The sequence below is a fragment of the Cygnus olor genome, chromosome 4 (genome assembly GCF_009769625.2).
Source record: "Cygnus olor isolate bCygOlo1 chromosome 4, bCygOlo1.pri.v2, whole genome shotgun sequence".
Classification (NCBI taxonomy): domain Eukaryota; kingdom Metazoa; phylum Chordata; class Aves; order Anseriformes; family Anatidae; genus Cygnus; species Cygnus olor.
The window spans coordinates 37,904,020-37,929,260 of record NC_049172.1 but is presented as its reverse complement, the minus strand read 5'-3'; the positions used below and the strand labels follow the sequence as shown (position 1 = coordinate 37,929,260).

General features: G+C 40.6%; 1 protein-coding gene across 1 annotated transcript in view; it reads right to left on the bottom strand.

Annotated features, from left to right (window-relative positions):
- Window positions 1-1,179: 1,179 nt before the first annotated feature.
- SLC7A11 (solute carrier family 7 member 11) overlaps window positions 1,180-25,241 on the bottom strand; it is a 61,993-nt gene continuing 37,931 nt past the window's right edge. Inside the window, exons 7-12 of the mRNA XM_040555892.1 lie at window positions 15,837-15,960; window positions 14,541-14,644; window positions 13,940-14,036; window positions 10,807-10,956; window positions 8,897-9,074; window positions 1,180-3,621 (exon numbers count right to left, since the gene is read on the bottom strand). Of these exons, the coding sequence (XP_040411826.1) occupies window positions 3,554-3,621; window positions 8,897-9,074; window positions 10,807-10,956; window positions 13,940-14,036; window positions 14,541-14,644; window positions 15,837-15,960 (721 nt within the window). The 3' untranslated portion in view covers window positions 1,180-3,553. The remainder of the gene's footprint in view (window positions 3,622-8,896; window positions 9,075-10,806; window positions 10,957-13,939; window positions 14,037-14,540; window positions 14,645-15,836; window positions 15,961-25,241) is intronic.

The following is a 25,241-nucleotide window of genomic DNA, read 5'->3' as shown; positions in this document are numbered from 1 at the left end:
CCCAAACTATATTTAAACTCTCTGATCTTCTCAGTTAACTGCAACATTTTCTCATTTCTGTTCTCATCACACTGTCCTAGCAGCTTCTATTGTAGCTAAAGGATGCAGTGCTCTCCACCAGGCCTAGCTGGGTCTCACTGCCTTCCAGCCCTGCACCAGTTATAAAAGTGCTGTGCTCGGGGCCTGAAGGACTTGGCAGCGGCCAGTCATGTCACAGACCCCAGGGTCTTCTGTCTTGTACCAACACTGTTGGAGTACAACCATGCAAAAAGGGCATAACACCTGCATAAAACTCTAGCAGGCGCTTCTGGAAGTATTTCATGCAACATGCACAACCCACGGTGGAAGGAAGAGGGGAGCATCAGGCCCCTGTCCGATAGCCTCTCAGAAGACAAGGCAGCCCCCTGGGCCAGCAGGGGACGGTCACCATATCTCTGAAGCACATGGCACCATAGGAAAGGTGGGCCATGCTGTGCCCTCACGGAGCTGGGAGAGGGCTTCCGAAGTCAGAACATGTCCCTCTGACATGGCCATGCCACCCGTCTGAACACACAGCAGTCCAGCTCAGGGGATATACAGATAGGTCAGCATCTCCTGAGGCTTCAGATGCTGACCTGTGTCTCTCAGAGATGTTGTACTAAACCCCGTACATATTTGCTGCTCTCAAAGTGTTCATTTCTACTGTATTTGGTGAGATTTCTGCCTATAGTCCAGAAGACCAGTAAGTTCACAGAAAAACAGCAGCACCCACCTGAAAACAAGGAAATCAATGGACTGACAGAGTCCAGTTGATTAAAAGACATGTGATGGGCAAGAAAAGCAAACAAACAAAAAAAAAAACATATTTAAGGATCATTAAAATTCTTCACAGAAGCAGCCTCATTGGTATCATCACCTCAAGCCCCAATAAGAAAAAATATATAAAATTTATCCATTATTCTAGAATAATTTCCTTTATGACAGTGAAGACAATACTTTGAAAAGCCTTAAAAAATAACTCAATGCTTTTAAAAAACATTTGTTACCTATTTTCACTCCTTTTGTGATGATGTGCATTGCTTCCAGAAGTAATAAAAGTCCTTAATACTGACTTTTATAACACAATGGAAATCTGATTAGAACATTTTGTATTGTGATTGTATGTGCTAAAGAAACTGAAACAAATTAGAATCCATGTGTGTTTTCAAAAAATTAGTTTTTTATTTTGCAGTTTTGTTTTGTTTTGTTTTTTCCTAAAATATACAACTTCACAATCAATGAGTCATAGGACCTCCCTTGGGACAAATTAACCCCTTACATGAACACAAACTTAGTAAAATACAGTCAGACTTCAGAAACATTTCTAAACTTTAAAGCCCATGATGGCTAAAAAAACAAAGAAAAATAAAAGTAACATTCAGTTATACTTACAGAGCCCATTTATTTCTACATGTTAACACTGGCTATGTCTAAATTTTCAAGTAATATGGCACAATAGGAGTGAATAGGTGGAATCGACCAGGTGGTGCTGAAGACCTGCTGTTCAGAGCATCAGTGTTGAGGAGGTTTCACTCTGGTGAGATCCCACGCGTTCCACATCGGGTAGTGAGGAGCGCGTTAGGCATGCTCCTGGAAGGCGTCATGCCATTTGTTTCATCAGAGAGAAATGCAGTTTGTGTGCTGGAGGTGCTCCACGATGACACAGGCCAAAGCATGGGGAACTTGGATTGGCAGGAGATGGCCTCAGAAGCACGCTTCTGACCCACGTGTAAATACTAATTAAATACATGCACTGTCAACAGAAAAATCTAGCTCGAAACATTTGCCTAAGAGAAGTTTCAAATAACACTTTAAGTTACCATAAACAGAACATATTTAAAGTAAAAATAGTTTGCAAAGTCTTAAATTACCACTCTTCCAAATAATCGATTATTCCCATTTCCCTGCTTCTAGGAAATTCCACCATAGGAATACAAGAAAGAAAAACATTTAAGAATTTTAAGATATTTTACTGTACACCCTTAAAATGGTAGATGTTCTGTAAATATACAACATATATACAACACACAGTCTCCCTTTACTGTAGTGGTCTGGCTATTAGTTGTGCTTTCCTCCCAATTTAGGAAGTCTAATGCTGCTCAGTTTCATAAATGTTTTCATGAAACATATGACTTGCTAATAGCAAACAGCTCAAAAAGTAGTGCATTCAATATTTAAGCATTATATTCTTAACATAGTGATAACAAACCTTAGTCTTAAGGTTGAGTAGTCTTTGATTAACATAAAACTGAATTTCTAAGCGTTAAAAAAATCCTTATCTAAAACTACTTCTAAAAAAGGGTAAAACTTCAGCTCACATTTGAGCCAACTCTCAGCTCAAACATCATTCTGCAGGTGAAATTTCAATTTAGTTTGATTTTATCAGTTTTGATAGCTTTTCTCTGTTTCAGCTGAGATAAAACCAGAAAGATGTCAGAGCACCTGTGCCTTGGTTCTTCAAAGCCCAGTTAATTGGAGTGTGCTTGAATAAAAAACCCACAGATTAGGTGTGTACCCTACTCAAATCAACGAATCTGTTGTAGCTTGCCTTATACCTTATTTGTAAAACAGTATTGCATTTAGTGCTGTGTCTATACAAAATTCCCACTGATTATAAAACCAGTGACCATTATTCATCTGCTGCCCACAAACAATCATATAAAAGTTTAAAATTGTGTGTGCCTGACTGATAACTGCAGGTCCATATACTTCCAGATAGAAAATATTCATACAGCAATGGAGGTCGCATTCAAATACCTGACCGATTTGAAGGTGATTACTCAGTTGCTGTATTTCCTATACATATGTACACAAAGAAACATCGGTAAAAATAGTCATAATTTCCAGACTGGTAGAAACTTTAACATGTATGAAATTACTGCCTCCAGGCTAAAATGTGTCAGTCTCACTGGTAGAAATACTAATCCTCAGAAGATGCTCTTTTATGCTATGTTATAACAACTCTGGAATGAAGTAACCTTGAACTTGCCACCACAAAGGCAGTAGAAACCACTGTATTTCTGCCTCAATGTGCTGGTGCTCCCAGCATGACAAAAGTAAAATAGGGTCAGACAGAGTGACTGGAAGAACATTGTTAAGTGATACTCAGCAGCTTTATCTCAACCTTTCCGGGTGAGAGGTAGGTTCCTTGGGACAGCAAGTAGGATACATTCTTCACAGTACACCTGACTGTTACTAAAACAATGCTTAAACATATTTTCAGTGGCAATGCAAAAAAATCTTAGTTTGAAGAACCTATGTTTTGTTAAAATATGACACTAACAAAAGAAATAGGAAAGAGATGGGTTCCCTCATAGCATAAGTTCTTGCTCTCTACATATAAACTGACCATATAAAAAAAAATTGCAACGTCATAAAATACAGTGCTGGTAACTGACTCGCTCAGTATCCATCTCAGCTGTGACTTGTTCCTCCAGTTTGCAGAACATTAGGAAGGGGAAGAAATCTCCCTACCCTCTTCCTCAGGTTGAAATGAAACACCAAGCCAAAAGCTGCATTTTCAGGTAGATTAAGATCATGATTTCTGGTCCTCCTCTGACGGGACGACTTCCAAGAGGATTTGCAATGTTTCAGTTACATTATCTGCAAAGATAAAAACATACACATGGGAGATTTTGGGGTGGCAGGAGAAGGGGAGAAGCAGCCAGGAAAATTATCTTAGCTGATACACAACCTGCTTCCACATACTGTTCACAAGTTATATATATCTGGTGCATGTATCATTTAAATGTCTGACAATTTTTTGTCTTTTTAACTATGTTTTCTTTGCCTCTGATCCAAGGATATGTATATACAGTAATAGTGGAAGGGTATAAAAGTATAAACTTGTTCAATAAACGTATGCATGTATTTTAAAAACATCTTAAAGCACGACTACTCTCCACAACTGCTTAGTTTTAACAAAGTCATAATGTTGAAATACAACTCCGAAAGGCTTCGAACAAGCCAATTCTGCTGTGCCAAAATCTGCCTAAGAAAAAAAAAAAAAAAGAGAGAGAAAATGATTACAATGCTTCACAGGTCTAAGGCTGTCACACATAGGAAGCAACTTTATGCTCTCTGTCACTTTGGACATATATTTCCACCTTGTGTTTTTGATGGTTTTCTTTTTAGAGAACCAATTCATAAATGGCACAGTTAATTTACATACTGAATAGTAAAAGAGCATTCTTTTACCTCTCCTTTTGCTTGTCACTTTTTTTTTTTCTTCTAAGTAACCTATTTTCATAGAATCACAGAACGGTTTGGATTGGAAGGGACCTTAAAGCCCACCTAGTTCCAACCCTTGGCAGGGATGCCAATCACTGGACCAGGTTGCTCAGGGCCTCATCCAGCCTTACCTTGAACACCTCCAGGGATGGGGCATCCACAGCATCTCTGGGCAACCTGTTCCAGCACCTCACCACCCTCTGAGTGAAGAATTTCCTCCTAATATCTAATCTAATTATCCCCTCTTTTGTTATAAAACCATTCCCCCTTTTCCTATCATTATCTGCCCAAGCAAAAAGTTGTTCTCCATCCATTTTATAAACCCCCTTTAAGTATTGAAAAGCTGCCATAAGGTCACCCCAGAGCCTTCTCTTCCTCAGGCTGAACATTCCCGTCTCTCTCAGCCTTTCTTCATAGCAGGAATTATTGTAAGAGAAAGTTATGGTTTTCCTTGTCTAGCACTACATGTCAGCATCTACACTAGCACAGAGTGAAGAAGGTAAAACAGTGCAACTCTCAGAAGACATGAACCAGAACTACTTCCCTACTCTCCTGTCTAACAGCCTCTACCATCTCCTGCTCGTCTCTCTGGAGGTCACCAGTTCAGTGCAAAGCCGGGCTGCCCTTAGACTACAAACTGATGGGGTCAGAGAAGCTGAGAGTCAACAGGGACTGTATTTTCCTCCCATCTCCCTCCCCTGCCCACAGCGGGGACTTCAGATCTGGGCTGAGCAGAGCTGGGGTGAAGGGCAGGAGGAAAGTCAGCAGCAGAAAGCAAGCAGGGGCTCGCCCGGCTGTCCCACCCCTCCCAGGTTTGAAGACGAGCAAAGGAATAAGAAGAAAAAGAAATTTTCTGTCAAGCTGAGCTACGGTATAACAGTTCTTGGAAAAAGGGCACAGCAGCAGAGGGAGAGCCTGGGCATCTCAGGAGCCGGCTGCGATTTTAATATCCTGTCCAACTAACAGGGCCGAGCCCCCTGCAGCAAGACCTTGCCCTCGCCACAGCAGGAGGCAGCTGCCACTCTCCCATCTCCACGCGGTAGTTCTGCTCTGCACTGCGATGAAACATGAGCAAAGCAAACAGAACAGCAATCAGACAAGTTTGGGGGGCTGGCTTGCTTGTTTGGCTGTTTTTTTCTGGTTGCGGTATACACAGGATAAGACAGTGTAAGGAGTACTTTTTTCCAAAAAAAACATTTCTATCTGTTGTCAGTCAGTACCTCTATATTGTGTGCTTTGAGGAGCACCTTCCCGTTTGTAATGAGTCAACTTAACATATCATGAGAGTAAAGACACCATTTGTTTCTACTTTCAACCCTAATTTTCAAGAGTAGAATTCACTGTAAATAAGGCCCAGGGGACGACCTTTACAAAAGAAAAAACCTGATCCGGTAGCTCTATAAGCACCACATAAAGCTTGGGAAAGAAAGCAGTAATTTACTGCACACATATAAGACTGCACATAAAATCTGTGGCAGCATAATGCTGGGAAAACTTTCTGTGGATCGCAACATCACAAACTCAACAAAGAATAAAATTCAATTCCAAATTCTCCCAAATTCAATCCACTGTAAAGAAATAAAGATTTTTAAACCATGAATCTAAGGCTAGGTTTTCAACTGAGAAGTCCAAATGGAAGAGTCCTGGTGCTGGTGCCCCACCCTTTTACACACTCATCTGCCTTGAAGGGTTTGCTGGACTTGACTTGTTTCATTTTCACATTAGTTCTACAAAAAGCAAGCAAGCAGAGGTCAAATGAAGCCTGCACTAGCTGAAAATGATTTGTCCCAGCACATTTGGCACTACAGCAAAATTCCTTTGGAAAAGAACAAAATGTTATTCTCACTGCAAAATACCACCCAGACCCTATTAACCTCACAAACTGTGAAGTAATCTTTTGTTCAATATAGTAATTTGTTAAGGAGAATGGGCAATGTAAATACCATTAAGGACAGTCAAAATGTGCTTATCCAAAGAACAAAGATGTTCAGCCTTGGAGAGGATTTCCTGGGGAGCTCTAATACTGCAACTAGCCTGAAACCCCTTTCATGAGTGTACTTATCTTCTGGTTGGGTCTTTGAGCCCACCGCTCCTTCCAGCTGTTCAACATCCAGCTCCTCTGATCCTTACAAAACCTGTCATTCATACCCAGACAAGTCTTAGCAGGGCTGATCTGTACCCATGTGGTTTTGAACCGTGTTCCAAATCGTGCTGGGGTAGCTGAACAAGTCAGGTGCACCCTGACAAGGCGACTCTGCAAATGGGCAGAGAGGGAACCATGCCACGGGCAGCCTGGGCATAGCCTAGCTGGCAGGATGATGCCTTCAGACTAACCTGCTCTGACCTCCTCCCCTGCAGCACTACAAAAAATGCTCTGCTGAAGTCTAAGTACTTTGGATCTATCGCATTTTCAATCTGTCTAGAAAAATTCTTCACAAAGAAAGTTACCCAGTCAGTCTGGCAAAAATCTACCTTTGCTAAATTACAATGCCATTTTTTCATGTTGTCTGTTCACACCATGTCTGGAATTACTCTTCCATGCCTAAACTCATCTAATGCATGTTGTTTCAAGGCTGGAATAACAGGCTTGCAGCTGCCCCATGACTTTTCCTTCCCGGATCTCACAGAGGTACCTTAAGTGAATTCAGCCTCATTCAGTGCCTTTGGAAAATGCTCTCAGACTATACAGCAGAGCACCCTTAACTCTCCAGATATAATGTCAGTTTAATAATGACCCACGTAGAATGTTTATTGCTTACTCTGAGTAAAAAAATATATATTTTTTTATTTATCAAGTAAATCTCCACTCCACCCCAAAACTGTCAACATCACTTTTCTGTCATTACTGTTGTTATTTTGGGAATAATAATTGCAGAGCGAACAAGCTGTTTCACCCACCGACAGGCATCTGCTGCCTTCCCCCGTGAGCCAGCACTCTGTGTCCATGCACATTACACAGGCACCAGGCCTTCTTTCCAGGAGGAAAATTTTGTGCTATCTGAAAAGCTAGATTTACCTTCGTTGTCACAGCTGACAGAATGAGCTTCACATATACCCAGTCTACCTTAAAGAGAACATTTTTCCTCTCACCTAAGTAATGTGGTTCAACACTGGCATCCTGTGGCCACAGACTCAAGTAACTGTGTTCCAAAACCTCTGAGACACCACAGAAAATGCTAAAAATCTCCTGGGTTTGATAAGGAGAATTTCCTAGACCCTAAATGTCAATTTGTCTGAGAAATTACAAACAGATAAATAACAATAATTTAATAGAATGTCTTTTTGACATGTCTCTTTTCATTTGCACTGGAAATTTCTACCCATTCCCAGGATATTTCATGCAATTTACAACTTTATGGATATAAAAATAAATAGACTAGAATTTCCTAGCCTTAAACTAACATCTTTTTCTGTAAAAATGTTCTGCCCTATTGTCTACGGACTTCCCAGCATGAATTGACAGAGAAACTCACAGATCTTACAACAAGCAGGATATAAATACATATACCTTATATTTATATATATATATAAACACATATAATAGGTTAGCATATAATATATTCATAAATATTCAGATATTCTTTTATTGTGAGCATCTCATTTTAAATCATCCCCTAATACTGCAGCACAAAAGACAATACACGTTTTCAATTCAGAACCTATACTATATAACAGCATATACACTTAGTATATATACGTAATAAGCTATTTTCAGTTGAAAATTTTCAGGGGTTGAATTTTTGTTTTGCAGCAGAGATTTTCTTTCAGTTTTGTTTAACAGACTATTTGCTACTCCTCAAATATTTTGCCTCTGTTATTACATTATTTAAAAACTACCTGCATTTTGGTAACCTCTTAGCATGTTGAGTAACAAAAAAAGAAAAGAAGAATGGGGGTGCTATAATAAACTACAATGCTTTCTTTCTAATTGGAATGCTCCAAGTAACCCTCCTCCAACACATCAGAACTTTCACAAATGCTTTTATAAACTTTGAGAAATGGCATAAAAATGATTCTCGATGTATTCCAGGTGTGAAATACCACAGCCAAATCACTTGGAAGTTGTTTTTCACAAAGCACTGAAATGATTTCTACAGAGGTGCATCACGTATGATATATTTTGCCGTCGGTTTGTTGGAAGTCATCGCTAAGGACAGTACATCCCCATCAAACATGACCAAGCCTGTCCCATTCTACATATTCCTCAGTGGTCTACACACATGTGGTACCACCAGGGCCCATTCTGTCCATCCTATTCTCTCATCACAATAGTGACACTTAAATTTCCAAACCAGTTCTCTTAGGAGTGAAATACTTTCTTGAGTGTTACAGAGGGGAAGGAGACCAGTGATTTAAAAGGAATCAGACGGGGTGGGAGCGAAGAAGGGATCGAGGGGAGAGGCATCCAGGTATTTGAAGTCAAATCTTTTTAGCTGAAGAATAGGCTTGCTGCAAACATCTCTGTTTAGTTAGCTGACACTGATTTTAACTGGCAGACCAGCGCTATAGCATGCACCAAAAAGAAACTTGCGTTGTCATGCCCCGAGCAGAGCAGCCGGGGGGATCGATGAAAAGGATTTCACAACACCGGGAGCCCTGAGAAATTCCCACAGTCAGGATGGAGGAGGGGAGCCCCACAGTGACTTACCTAGGAGCTTTCTGAACCACTTTGGCTTCTTGTCCCACACAATAAAGAGGTAGTAGGCAGGAACTCCAGTCAGGGTTATTGCAAATCCAATCCCTGTATTGACTGGGTCAGAGTAAAGTGACAGTGCAACCATGAAGAGGCAGGTGAAGGAAAACAATGCTGGAATAAATAGAGGCACCTGAAATACAACCACACGAAGAACCATTACTTTGCATTGACCTTGCTGCTGAATGACAATAGCATTCAGTGTTCCATGAAATGCAAACTGGATACAACCCAGCAGTACAGGGTAGCCCTGGAGAAATACAGGTATCCAGAACAGGCACACAAAATGCCAGTGACTGCAGGAACCAAACTAAGCTGAGTACTATGGAGTAAGCACCACAGAAGTCTTTTAATTACACACTAAAACACTACAGTGTCTTACATCCTTTAAAATGTAAGGGCTGTAAATATGTTACTTTGCAAAAGTCCTTTCTCTAATCCTCCAGTAGATAAGTAAGCAGCACCAACTGCAGTAAAGATTTCCTCTTTGATAATTACCTATTAGAAAACATTTTGAAACACAACAAGGAGCTCAAGTCCCCTTTTAAAACTATTAAGAATGTATTGATTTTCTTCCTAAGGTAAAAATCAAAATCTGGCAGGAAGAGAGCAAATTAAACACCCATTTGACTGGTGATAAAGATATTTGATAGCATTATGCAACTGATAGCTACTGAAAAAGCACTTTCTGACAGTATGACTGATAGCATTATCAGTGTCACTGTTGAAAGTACCAAAAAATAACAATATCAAATTAATTCTCTCAATTTTCAAGAATGCCACTGCAATCACTATGTTAGCACCTCTCTGAGGTAAATGCCTATATGTGTAGCTAGTGAGATGTTTGGTGTAATGGAGAACTGGAGAATTCCCTGGAGATTATTCTCTTCTTTTCATGCCTTGAAACACTACTGCTCCTGTTGTGCACTGTCAAAGCATTTTTTTTTAATCAAAGCAAAACGGGTTGTGCTGTTGACCTTATTTGCTGATATGCCTACAAGAATGCAACAGTGCACTGTCTTAGTTCTTCATAAAATAGGCTTCTTGGAAATACATCAAAAGGGCTGGAATCCTCCATTTTCTTTTCACGATAGACATTACCTTTCCATACACACAATGGGACAACTTACTTTGTAAGATGCTGCTTACAAGAAACAAGATCATTGGCAGAACCAAGGCCGAAGCAGCTATTGTTCAACATGCCAGACTACTATCATTTTCTTTCTGGTTTCACAGTAACTGTGTCTGCAACTCAACTGTGGGTCCCATATATCACAATAGACCAACTACTAACTTATTTGTACATCACAATGGAATATTCTATATTGGATAGAAAATGAAATAAATGTTTATATTATATGTTTATATCTGTCTTGAATTCTGTCGGCAAAATTATTCAAGCCTTTATCAAAATAAAGATTAAATTGAGGACTAGCTGAAAGTCAGGTTGGCACATACCCAATATTTGCGGTTTGAAGCTCGTGTGACTACACAGGACTAGATGTATTTTCACACAGCTTGGCAGAGTATAAAGACCTTAGCTTGCCTCACACTGCCTCAACACGACAGACAGGTAAAACTGAGCAAACACCTTCGTTTCTGCACAGCAACCTCAGTTGCTTCCCCACAGCCACCAGGGAATTCGCAAGAATTGTCTTTCCAAAGAGAACTCGGCCAGGGTAGCACCGGAAAACTTGCAAGAAAACACAAGGGGACTCTTCAATATAAAATACTATTTTCTATTAATTCTTGTTTTTCTCAAAAGAGGTTAGCTTTTTACATCAGAAAACGCTCCTTTGCTGTCTGACTACACTTGAGATACGAGGGAAAAGAATTCATGTAAAACAGCAGAGAGCAGAGGTTACCTTGAAAGGACGAGGCATATCAGGACGTTTATATCTGAGATAAATCAACCCAGCAACTACCAGTCCAATAAAAAGCCACCTGGCAAAACTGAGGAAATTCAGGAGGCTGTAGAGATCCCCGTTGAATAACATTATCATTGTGAGAGGGTGCTGCAAAAGAAATTCAGAGCGTAAGAGGCTTTTAATGGATTGATCTTGATTATTTTACAGCAGTGATGCCAAATCTTTCCATGGGGAAGAGCAACACAGCCTTAGCCGGAGACACATGAGGGCCACAGACTTTGAGACTCCCATTCTCATGCAATCAGATGTGTGATCAATACTTAACTGTCCCCTAAGACCACGTTTGATCAATATGTATGTGTCTTGGCTGACCACATGTGATCAATACATATCTGTCCTCTGTGACCCAGGCAAATGCACAGGCACAGAGCCCGCTGCGTCACCAAAACACTTGTGCACCCTGTGCCTCGTTCTCATGGGACCTGCCCAGCACACTGCTGCTCTCTCATCATTGATGTAAATGACAAAAGCAGCTAAATTTTGGTTGCATCAAGTCATACGAAGGCAGTTTCATACTACCAGGATTCAAGGTGTCTTGTGGAAGAGGAAAAAACCTTATATTCCCACAGTCTGCAATGGGTGAACTCAGCAAAGAGGAGGTGGTAGAGGTTAGCTACACACCATGTGCCAGCTGGGTGCACCACACTGACACCATCTCGTATCTGCAGCATGCCTGTTAGGCTTGCAGGGTGCAGACTTACCGCACATCAGAAATGCAAACATTTCTAAGCAGAGAAGCGTTTAGCTGTCACTCAGGAGGCTACTGAACAGCAAGGAGAGACAACAGTAGAAGAAATGCATTTCCTCATTAAACAGCTGTCCTGAGATACAAGGTCTCTGTAAGGAACTCAAAATTTACGCATAGAGGGTGGCTTAGATGATTAGTATGGGCTACACGGACCTGCTTCAGTGTAATCTCTGGACAAAAACAGAATATTTGTAGCTTGGGACAACCATGCAGGGTAGTCCACAGTTTCCATATGAGACAACCTATGCCTGCAATGACACAGCCTTGCATCTGGGGATGAAGGCACCCATCAAATTCCCTATAGTGCTATTGTTCAGAAAACAGGAGGTCCTAGCAGTGCCAGCGTCTCCAGGTTTACAATGAGGCAACAGGTGAAATCACCTGCAGCTGCCCTATTATGATGGGCTAAATCCTTACATAAAGAAAACTAAGTTGTATGAATTATCTGGAGTCACAGGCTCTTTTTCTTTCCTTTTTTAATTTTATTTATCTTTTTTAAGCAATGAAGGCTGTATGGATTTGAACCAGAAGGATCAATACTTCAAATATGGGTCTCCGGCTTCCAACCTCTAATGACTTAGAAAGAGCTTGGTTCTTTACACACAGATATTGAGCAAGCTCCTTCTCTGTAAAGGTCAAAGGAAATTTTACCACTGAATTACACTGGGCAAGAATTCTTCTATACAGACTCAGCGCCCACAGGTTTTAAATCTCAGTTATAAGAATGATAATGCAACAAAGAGCCATGGCCAGTGAAGGCCAAAAGGATAAAAGAAACAAAATAGGGTTACAACAAGACTGCCTGGTTTCTTGGAGTTGTTACACACACATCTGTCGAATATCAGGAAATATGTAATAAGCAAATTTCTCAATTCCTAATTTTTATTTATTTATTTTTAGCAAGCCTCAAACACCGAACATGCTCATTTTCTCAGTTTCTCCTCAAGATCTTTTTCCTTTTGAACAGTGTGTAGAGACCTTGGCAGGAGAAATAAAATCAGAAAATTCTAAAATGTGGACTACTGATGCAGAATATATCCCACTACTACTCTACTTGCACTGAGGAAAGAAAAAAATAAAAATCTCTGAAGGAAAGCCATCTTCATATGAGAATATGACTTTTTTAAAAGGAAATCAATGCACTGGTGACTAGATGCAAGAGCAGAAGACATTTTTCAGAAAAAAAAAAAAATATATACATATATATTTAGTACATTTCATTTCACAGAAAAGTCAGTGCATTTACCCAAAAGTTACAAATACTTCAGTCCAAAGAAATAAAATGCAAAGTAAATGTTAAAGTGAATTCTATTAAAACTTTTCACAATAAATACGTTGTCTAATTTTCAAAACTTGGATGCTACAGTTGTATGGGCACATATAAAATTCAACACTTCAGCTGGCACTTCACAAGTGAGCTCACAGGCATCTCTAGCAAAAAAAATAAAAGATTATTTAAATTCCAGTACAAGCAACTGATCTTATTAGTGTACATTCATATATGCACACACATCTTCTACTGTGGTTAGAAGTCTCCCCGATGCAGAGGTCTGTCCAGATACATTACAGTCATTGGTCCCAATAGACGGGCTGAACACCCACAGTTATGAAGTCTGCAAGTTAAGTGGAAATCTACTAGCACTATGCAAACTGGTGTGAGGTCTGTATTTTGACATTTTGTCCTAACATTTTACTATACAAATTAGCCTGCAATGCAAAGACATGACCAACATTTAGCTCTGCCTCTATGTTAGGAGTCAGTAATAGGATTTCAACTATAATGCTGGTGCTTTTCCTCAGACGATTCACAGACTGTTGCCCAGGCACACGCTCTCTCATTTTTTAATCACCACTACACTGCACTGCTGAGGGTTCCCCTCCCATTATCCTAGTGCATAATTGTTTGCATTTTTCACTGTTAGGTGGTATAATGAGCCTTTAGGGTGCTCCCAGATGCCAGTGTTTAGCTGCACTTCCAGTTAAATGAAGCCCTTTTTTGTTTGTTTATTTCTATAAGTGGAATTTGTTTCTCTGAAAGGCAAGCTAGCTCATCACTAGCAGGTTCTTAGAAATAAAGGGCAATAAGACATGAATTAGGTTGCAATGATAAGCAGTGAAGTGCTACCGACAAGATAGTGAGGAGATGATAGAATAAGAACAACTCCCAAATCTCTTTCCTCTCTTTACTGTCCTCTGCCCTGCCCAACGCCTGCATATACATTAATAAATGAGACTCAAGCAGTGCCCAAATTCTGTTCGAATCCTCCAGAGCGAGCCTGTAATATGAATTCTTGTGCAGGAACATTTGTTTGTATGATTTACCAAAACAATGACAGCTGGCAGAGGAGTGTGCTTGCGGACATGAATCATGGAGAGAATTTCCGGAAGGTGACCCTCGCGGGATGCAACGAAGAACATCCTGGTGGGAAATAAATGTGGACAGACTTTAAATGTGCTCATTACTGTGACTAGGCAAAGCAGCTCCTGAAAGTCACACAACACAGCAGCACTTCTTAGGCTTGTTTGAGGTATTCTGAATGCAAAGAGTAGCAGGAGAAGCCCATATGCAGAAATCAAAGTCATCTCCGGATGTGTCCCCCCTCTTACCTTACACTATGATCAGTCTTTAGAAGTAGTTAATATTTTCCCTCCAACTTACCTCCTTCACATGAAACAAAGCAGCCATTAATTAAGTGCTACACTCAGAGGGATCCATTTCCAAACCGTTCAAAGGGTTTTTAACAAAGATACTAAACTCAATAGGAATAAAGTGAGAAGAAAAAAAAATCCCATACCTGATAAATATCAGTCATTTTTGATTTCCTGCTAAAGGAGTGAGTCCTTTTCTCCCTTTCCCTTGCTTCCTTACTTTCAATGTATATCCCATGCCTTTCACCCCTCAGTAATACCAGCATATGCTCACCTGGAGACTGCAAAAATGCCACCATTCATAGATCCAAAGCAGGAGAGAGCAACAAATACTGGTACAGCTAAAGAAAAGTTTCCCATTAATCGTTCAGCAAAGGTCTGTTAGAGGAGAGAGAAACATACAGTGATTTTTCCCTCGTAAAACATGAGAGCAATTTCACTTCATTAACAAATTTATTAATAAGTACTGTAACTTTTATTTATAGCCTTTTCTGCATCCCTCATTGAAACTTGTGCTGTGCATTTGTTACCTTTCCTTTTGTGGCACCAGGACTAGTGCCGATAAGGTCTCTCACTCTTACTTCTGACTGTATCTGGTAGGCCTCCAGTTGAGGCAAAGCTATTGAGGTAGAACTAGTCTTTTATTAATGTCATTTCAGATCATTATGCCTCCAAAACGAAGACCCAGTCTGAACAGACCAAAATCTGATCTGCATACCTTATATTTTCTTCTGTAGCCTTCATTTTACTTAACTGATGCCACCCAAGACTATATTCCATCCAGTCACACTTCATTGTTTGAGGGCACCACAAGAGATATGCACAATTTTCTGAAGATTTGCAAAGTGTTTTGCTCCTAAAACTCCCAAGAGCTACAGAATTGGTCATTTTTAAATGGCACGCCAATTGAAAAAGTCACAGGCAGTGTCACTACTGGAAAGGTAAATGGAAATTTTTTATTTCCTTGCTGCAAGTCAGATATTGTATATACAAAAATCAGTGTCATTACAGCAATTCAGCAAGACCAATCACAACAGCATTTGCAATTCAGGTGGCCTTGTAACTCCTTCCCAAATGAACTCCAGTATTGACAGCACCCCCCTTCCTAAGCACCTGGGACACACATTGTACAGAGACAGCGCTACTGTTTCCTGCTACAAAAAATAGCTTAGACCTCACACTTTCACAAGTATCTGTATTTTCTGTTTACCAGGAGCTGAGCCCTTGATTTAGAAAAGAATTTTTCAAGTATGTACTTAGCTATAAAATTTAAGTCCTATGGACTTTGTTATATCAATTAAACAAATATGGTTTAACATTTCATTACAAATGCTATGGCCTTAAATACAAATCAAATCAATGGAATCAAAAATCAGACAAAGTTTACCTGGTTGCTAATTTGTTGTGTAAAAGAGGAGCCATACATGACTGGAAATGTCCCTCATCGTCCTCACCCTCCCTCCCTATTTCTTTTTTTTTCCTTCCTTCCCTTGGAAATAAAAATATATCAACAAACATAATTGGGATACAGCAGGGATATATAACTTTGAATTTCTCTTCTCTAACTTACCACTGCTACAGCTTTTGAAAGCAGCAATTCCCCAGCACTGATTGTAGTGAAATAAGCCACGTTTGTTAACACATAGCCAACTGTGACGATAATCATTGAAATGCATATTGCGAGGGGTATGTTTCTGAAATACACAAGGTAGATCATTATTTCACAATCTGGTTGCTACCCCCAAACGTGAAACAAATAACATAAGAAGCAGCCGCTAATGATGGTGAGTGCATTTTTTGGTGAGCCCAAAATACCATAATTAGAAACTACCAGTAAAAATAACACATCTAAACAAAACCATCTCAACAAAGTAAATTGCCATGCTTATAACAAAGAAGTGAGAAACGTTTCTGAAGGAGAAAACCTTTGCGGATGCAAAGAGGTTGTGGCTCCCAGGCCTCCCATACAAGAAGCACGGCCAATTTGAGCTGCCTACTTTTATTTTCCGTTCAAGCTGAGCCCAATGGGGCTCAGAACCCAGATGTTTCAAGTGCTACTCAAGTCTCTTGATACCATTGCTCAGCTGAGGTGGTATCTGCACCTCAATATCTGAGGTGATATTCTTCACCAAGAAGGAATTCAGGTCTGAAACCAGTATTTGGTCCTTTAACTCCAAGGCCACAATACCTGTGCTCCCTCAGAGCTGCTGTATCATGGTCAGATCCTTTCAGCTAGCTATATTAAGATTTTGAAGAGATGCTAAGGTTGCCACAACTGACAAACTCTGCTGTGAAGGTCGCTCAATCAGGTGGGGGAAAGGAGAGAAAGAAGTGGGAATTCTGGTGTGCCAGAAGAGACTGCAAGCACAGAGCAAAAGGACTATTGTATTTGTCTCAAATGACAAGGTGTTTTGAAATCCAACACAAAAATCCATTATTTTCTCATTTTTTCCTCAAAGAAACACAGCTGGGTCAGAATTTAATGATCCTCTTCACTTCTAGTCCTCATTTCTCAGGGGAATCCTTGACATTAGTATGCCTATACAAAGCTGAAAAGAAGCTCTAAACTGAATAAATAAATAAAGCAGGGCGGCATCGCTTGTTGCACATCTTGCATGCCTTAGCAACTGTGGTGCCAACCACTGTAGTTAATCCAGGTACACAAGATCATGCTGTACTGCAGGATCAAATCTGGGTAGACGTGATATTGGTTCTACCTGAAGCCAGTGGTGTCATGTGATGAAGGTGGAAGGAATCAGTTTGTAGGATGCACTTGTTAATGACGGAGGAGGCAATGGCAAGGACTAGAGCAGACAGCCCAGAATACAAGTGCTGTATTGCTAGAAGAAACACGGTTACCAACTCAAGAAATGCTGCAGAACTGGGTGTTGATAACATAGCCATGCAAAAAGTTGTAGTTCAGCTGCCAGGTAATTCACAGCCAGTTTGGCTAAGCTTCGAGCCTGACCTAGGTATGTTCCTCCCGGAACAGAAATTTTAATCGAATGCTTCAACCACCAAGCTGTTGAATAAATCAGCATTTACTCCAGCTTTAATAAATAAATAAATAAAGTCTAGCCAAAAATATCGATTTTAGGCTATTTTCACCATACCATTTGAATGACTGAAATGACATTTTCTGTCAAACTTACAAACAAACAAACTATATTTGTCCATTCTAACTGTTATCAAAACCTGGCTGCCGTACTCGCTTCTAACTTAAATCCCAGCCTTATTTCCTCTAAAATAAAAGAGCAATTCAAAACCAAGGGTGAAAAAACACACATTTCCACAAGTGAGCATTCTCATCACTGATGAGCACTAACCCCTGCTTACAGTAATAGCAACAACAACCAGGAGAAAACAAAACAACAATGAAACAAGCCCCAACTCGTCAGCAGGCTGTATTCATTAAAAAAAAAAATAAAAATAGATCCTAACTCATGCCTGGAGCAGCAGCACGGGGGGGGGCGCGTTGTGACACGAGCACTCAGATTGCACCTCCTTTTGTCTCCCGGCGGGATCAGGCCTTCAGAGGGCTGCAGCACACTAGCACAGAGCCCGCCCGAGTGCTGCTTATTAGGCACTGCTTTCAGTGACAGATTTCAACAGAAATGAAAGGCCGGTTTGAGGATTTCGGGGGTGAGCAACGCAGCATGGTTCGCTTCTCACTGACTCTTCAGTTCAGATTTACACTTGGTCCTTGAATCATCTGAAGGCATGGAGAGACAGGTGCGAGCTTTATGTAAAATTTCTAAGTGAGAGCTTTAATCATGCCTTTCCTATCCACCCAATTTAAGAGGCAGTTCCCAACCTGCAGCAGGAAACCGCTATCAAACTCTCTGCTATGAACCACAGGCAGTGAGTGCACCGGGGTAAGAACTGTAATGCCATTAGCATTGAAGACAACCTCCTTTCCTTAGAGGATCACTGTATCGATTTTCTTGTATTTTATATATCCTCCTAGGCTTCTGTCCAAATCAGGAAAAAACATACCTGAGTTCTATTCTCTATTAAATTGCCTCAAAGCATGTAGATTTCACCTTTTCACTTGTGTGTCCTATGAATCAAATGCAACATATGGTGTTAGCATATTGATAAGTTGTGTTTCTGACACAATGTGAATTCACAACTACCACACAGCCAGCAAACACTTCTGGACTAGAGCAAGTGAGAAAATTCGAGAAAAAGGTAATTTTCACTTGAAGATTTTCATTCATTGAAGCTAAAGCTTTTGAAAGGAAACCTGACCATTTCAATATGACATTTCTTAGGAAAAAAATCTTAGAGCCAAGACAGAATTCTTGCCCAACCAAGACAGACCTCAGGATGGCCAACACCTTAAAAAACATAGCATTATGCTCACACATGGGAGACTGCCATATTTTTTTGCATAAAACTGACCCAGGACTTGAACCTGCATTGAACTGGTCACTGGTTACTGCAGGGCAGCGTTTTCCTTTTGCATTTCATCTCAGAGTGAAATCTCAACTTATTTCCAAATCAAGAAAAATCATTCTCAGAGTATTTTTCTGAGTAAAAGTTCCGGTGCAGATGCTAGTCCCAAACCCACACAATGCCTAGAAACTGGCTTGTGCATTACCACTAAGATGATATTCAAGTAGGCTGCTCCTCTGGTACTTTAAAGAAAATCAATATCAAAAGGAAATAATTCTGAGGAAAACTGAACCAAGAAAATACTGACAATATCATCAAAAGTCTTTATAAAATCAGATGAGATTTAGACAATGAAGGTAGCTTCTAAATGGTAATTAAAACTGAATTGAATCTCTACGCATTTTAAGATTTACCCACCCTAGCTACTAAGCCAAATCTTCCCTTTTAGCCCTATATACAAAGCAATTGTAAGGAAGGATCAAGACAGCTTAAATGAAGGACACATCTGCATTGTGCTTCCCAGAACACAAGTCTCCAAGGCATCTACCATCACAGAGAAATGCAGCATTAGGAATACAGCCAGTCCCACCTGTGACTGTATGGGGCTGAAATGCATTGCCATGTACTGCCAAGCTCTCCTCTACGGCTTGGAAGCAAATTTCCTCCTTCTAGAGTCTGTAAAGAGCCCCGGAGCAAGGGCACGGGGTTCAGTTAATCAGGATATCTACTGGGTTTTGGATTTGACCTCATGTGTTGTAGAACCATAGATCTTCTGATAATCTGCTGTGGCACTGCACCACCTCCCACACACATTTCTGAGAGAAACGAACAGAGAAGGCTGAGTACAAAGGAAAAAAAGAAAAAAAAATAAGAAATCAAGAGTGAGAACCTGGGGATAAGAACAACAACGTAAATAAATCAGTTGAGGAACATTCCCAGAAGTCTACAGCTCATATCCCAGCTTAATGACAAGTTTTATAATAACAAACAGTAAGTGCTAAGAGCTGTGACCACTGCAGACTGATCTTTCTATGAAACAACAAACACACCATCAAAATATGCCCTACAGATTCAGCTGAATTCACAAGTATAAAATATATTGTCACCACATCCTTTGTTGTTTAGAGGCCATGACAAAATCATTTCCTTGCAGCCACTTTAAATCCAGATTTTACAAAAGCTTATTCCTGGAAAAAAACTGCTTCAATGAGACACAGTCAGAAAACATAAGAGCATCTAAACAAATCCAGTAATTGCTGGAAAAGTTAGGTGTGATAAACCACATCTTTACTGTGCTGTAGTAATTGTGAAAGAGAATTTGTGTTATATTGAAATAAAATAACAACAAATAAATAAAAAGAAGAAGAGAGGGAAAGTCCCAGTTCTTTCACATGGCTTCCAAGAAAGGATTTGGTTTTCATGAGCATGAGCCTGTATATTCTATATTTCTTTAGTCAGAAATTTACCACCACAGGAGTTTCAAGTTCCTTCTGAAAGGTTCCCCTGTGCAATAATTTATTCACCATTTGCAATCTGTTAAGCAATTTTCCAAATGAACTGTTTCCAGATTTTGGCACTCCTAAAATCTAATCATCCATTGCAGAGTCCATAGGGCCAAAGCTTGGCAAAGAAATCGCAAGTGCAGATTTACCCAAATATCCTGATATTGGAAAAAAAATAGCTACACACAGTACAGAAAGCATCAAGAGAGCTAGTAATTTAAGATTCCCAGAACTCCCGTACAAGACCAGGAGATGTACAGGCTTATTTTAATAAATGCTGTGTACACCAGAGCCCAGCCTACATCTCTACACGTTCCCAGGTGGTCTTTCAGTGAACTATGGCAATCCTGAACCCTGGGCAGTAGAGCAGTATGATCTGACATAAACTTGCTTCCCACCCATACACCATTTTCATGTGAAAAGCAACCTGTCAGACAGACCATTACACTGAAAGGATCAAATGGTTCTCACCATGTCACTGTGCGAAAAAAACTGCAATCTCACCCACCAGTTACAAGAAATGGAGTAAAAGAAAGATGAAAAACTTGAGCGGAGGCCACCTCCCAGGGCAGAATCAAAGCCAGGAATATAGAGGCAAAAGGTATGGGGTCATCACAGCACATCTTGAGTCCGTATATCTGTAAATGCTAATATAGGTCTCGGCGATGACTGGTTTTAGCAACAAACTGCGATTACTTTTCTTATTGTAGCAAGCATTCTCCTCAGCAGATCCCCACTTCTCTCCCTTCACTGCCTCCCAATAAGTCCCAGCCTTATGTTCCAGACTGGAATTGCTGTTTGTGGGCTTGCGGTGCAGACACTATTAAATTACGCGACTTCTCTTTATCTTCTTTTAATTGTGATTTTCCAGGGGAGAAATGAGAAAGGAAAGACTAGCTATTAAGCCGCACTCTCATTTACGCCACTGCACGCACCATAGTTGCTACTGCTGGGGTGCAAGTTGAAGGGCTCCCTTCTCCATTTTGATGCGTTGGTTTGACATCTGCAGAGATACAACAGCACGACACCAGGATAATAGAAGAATTGGGCCTCGGTCTGCATTTAAAACCCTTCTCACTTTCTATCACCTCGCAAGAGAAGAAAAGGGCTTCTGCTGTGTCTAATTACTTGCTGTCTTCCTGGAGCTTGACTTCACTGGTTTGGTTTATAATTGGTTACAGTTCATAAAAGGGGTCTTCTATGACCAACTGACTTTGAAGGGTCCAACTGTGATGTAAGTGTGCTGGGAAGGGCAGGAGATTTTATTAACTTCTCAAATGTTTTCAGTACCCTTTCCAGCAGGGTTTCCTGAAAAGTAAATTAGCATAAATACTCTCCTGGCTAAAACTTAAGACCTAGAAAGGCACCAATTGCACAGAGTAACACCATTCTCCATAACGTCTTATTCTAGCCAAACCCTTCCAGCTGAAGTCCTAAGCAGAAATGGATCTGTCAACAGCCCTTGAGAGCTTAAGGGTAATTGCTACATTTGCAATGCAATTTGTTTTATTTTAATACAAATTTGAACTTGGCTGCAGTCGCATCATGTACCAACTCGGGCTGGTTAGCCAAATCTCACCAGAGTGAAGAATTCATTTACATCATGGCTCAAGTCCTAACTTGTTAAGCCAATGTCTTTTACGAAACACCTTTCTTTGAAGAGCAGAATTGATTCATCTGAAACTTGGACTAGCGGCTAAAGAGATATCCAACATTAAAGCAGGATCCTGATTCATTTCACATGGAATGGATAGGATTCCTAGTATTCCCAAAGAAAAACAGTGCAACTCAGCAGATATTAAAGATGACAGCTAAATCCACAAAGTACTTTTGAGATTACAACACTAAATATTAGACACAGTGTCTCTGCTGAGCCACGCACATTTCTTTTATAGCAAGCACCAAGTACTCTTACCAAAGAAATGAACACAACAGGAGGAAAACAGAGCTCCTGAAATGATACAAAATGCAAGGAAACAGAGTTCTAAATTTTTTAAAATGTATCTTTAAAAAAAGAAATGGATCGTAGACTTGAAACCTAAGATGTAAGTCATCCCCTGTGACTTCTCTGCCAGTTCTTTGATAAACTATTTCCATATATCCATTGAGTGCCAGTATCTAGCATCTCCAGATTACCCCATTTGCAGCTTTACTGTACAAAGTTTATGACTGTTTCCAAGAGATGTATGAATAATCAGACCTGCTTTTTATTTTGCACTGTAACTTGACCCTAAGTCACACATTTCTAGCGGACCTAAAGGTCCACAGGACCTAAATAGGCTTTACTTCCTTGTTCTAACAGTCAGGCTTGCTCACCCCTGCATGGAGCCAGGCTTGCTGCTGGGAACACAGACGTGCTTATCCCTGCACAGCCTGGAAGAAGACTTCCCTGGAGAAAAGGTAGGTGTGATATAAGTTGAGTGCCTAAAAATGGGGCAGCAGCTGAGCATGATCTCTAGTGAGGGAACTGCATTTAGCATTCCAGAGCTTAAATGATTCTGAAAATCCTAATTTCGTGGATGGTGTCTGCCATCTCTAATCATAATATACGTTTGCTCACCTTTAGAGACAGCTTCATTAATCTAGGGTATCACAAGCGAGGTGTGGTTTAGCTTGGACCTGTAAAAAAAAGCAGTGTCTGCCACTCTCTTTCACAAAAGCTTGACTTTTAAAAAGCAGCATAGTGTAGACTCAGAGGATTCAAATACAAGTATATTGTCACTGCTGGTTTCTCAATCACAGCTTTGATAAATGACTTCCATGTTCCCTATCAAATGTCAGTGCTTTGACATGCTCTGTTTATTTCATTCGTGGGAAACTTTCCTGTACTCTAGGAAGTTAGTAACCTTTTCCACTTGAGACCCAAAAACCTCAGATTTTATTTTTATTGCCTAGCTCACATTCAACCAGGAGATGAAGGGAGCACCTCTGCTCTTTCACAAGCTCCGGCTTCTTATTTTCTTCTGAGGCCTATTTGCTGGAAGTGCTTACAGCACTGCCAGTTGTGTAGGTTATGATGAGAAGCAATAGTAAATCACAGCGCTTGCTTGGAGGCAAGGAAGCTATAACCACAAACCTGACATGGGATTCTAAAAGGGATTCTAAAAATAAAACACCAGCCAGCATCACCATTTCCATCACACATGGAAATGAAGGGGAGTGGGGCTGAGGAGCATTTCAAGGCTCTTCCTCCAACCTGCCTTATCTAGCGCAGGATCTCACGTCTAACTTTCTCTTAACTGCTCCACACAGACACACACCTCGCTGCCAGGCCTAAAATAAATGTAATAAGAAGGGTGTGAAGAGATAATTGCATATTAAAAGCAGTTTTAATCTATTATAGGAGGCTCTCCTGGGAATTTGAAATTATTAAATCTCTGAGCACCTGATTTATGAACAGGGTCTACTTTCCCCAGGCAGAATCACTTTTAGAAGGAAAGGAGTCTCCTGAAGTTCCCTGCAGACCTACCAGCATGCAGAGCTGCAATCCTACATGAGTGCCTTCCCCTAAAGGACCGAGGCAGCAGCAGGCAGAGAGCTGGCAGTAGCTGGGGTAGGATTTAGCAGTGTGAACAAGGGCACCCAAGAGAGGGGAAATGAGCAGATCAGGCCTCATAGCTCAGAAACCTAAGCCAGCAGAGAGCAGCTGCCACACACCAATGATGGCAATGCCAGGAAAAGAGACGATGGTGGTTGCAAAAGGATTCCCACTAAAACGCACTGCCTGCCCCACCACCCTTCCCATGCTCTGCAGGTACCTGGGCATTGGCAGGCAACAGGGCTGGGGTGGAAGAGGAGCGCTGCCTTGGTGTGTGTGTGTTCCTGCTGTCTATAGTGAGAACATATGTTTCTGATTTATGGAACAGCAAATGGCAAAGTGACACTATGAGCAATGTAAGGGAGCGGACTGGTGCGGCTGATATCACTCTGGAAATGAACCGCTGAGGTTCAGAGCTGGGAACAAGCAGCCCGAATACAAAACACCTCACCCGGCTCCTGCTGAGGGTGCAGGAGTGATGGCTGCCCCCTTGTCCCTGCCTCTGAACTTCTTATGAAGCACACCATTAGCATATTAATGACTCCTCATGGTAACAACAGAAGACAAATGCTGAGGTATGCAGAGGGATGGAGGCAGGAGTGCGTGTAGTGTCTGCATGTGCGTGCATTTAAAAGGAGTCGGGTTTTTTCAAACTTGTTAAATTCCGTGACATTTAATTTTGAGCAGGAAAGTTTCCACAATGCCAACCATCATAAAGGAACAATTTGCTGCTGTACGTTACCATTGATATTTTGGCATGAATGGAAATTGCACCATTCCATGATGAAAAGAGCAGCTACTTGCAATAAGGAACACCATGGAAACTGAAATATCATTTACCGAGGCAGGCTCTTCTTCTGAAGGAATTCAAAATGAGAAAAAGGGTAACCGCGGGTACCTGACTGCATTAGCATTTTAAAAGCTATAAAAAGGTTTAAATGAAATTTAAAGGGAGATGTCTTAACAATAGTGCACTGCCAAGAAGGAAACCGTCCGGCAGAAAAACAGTTTTCGCTGCAGAAAGGAAGGAAATGAGGCTCCAGCTAAGGACAGCCCTGCAGACCAGCTACAGTTGTGGGGCAGGCCACATAGCACACTGAAATAACCCTGCAAGATGACTGACAAGAGAAATCCAGCAAATTCCAAACGTGAGCTAAAATGTGCCTTTGCTGAGTGCAGTAACCAGAGGGGCCTGAACAGACTTCAAATGGGAATATCAACTTTTCCTGGTTTATTACCTTTACTGCTTCTCACTAAAAAAAAAAATAATAATACTTGAACTACAATCACATGCACAGGAGAAGAAAAGCATATGTGTACAAAATCACTGGTAAAGCTGGATTTTCATTTTCTCCATCCAAGCTGAGAAATCTTACATGTAAGCTTTAAAGGGCTTACATTTAAGGTGTAAGGTACTGAAGGTACCTAAGGTGTAAAGTACACTTAAGGTGCTGAAACCTTTTTGCAAATCAAGTTCCTTCAAGGTATTTCAAATCAGATACTGACAGGAAGTAGCCAGAATTATTAATCTTTTCCA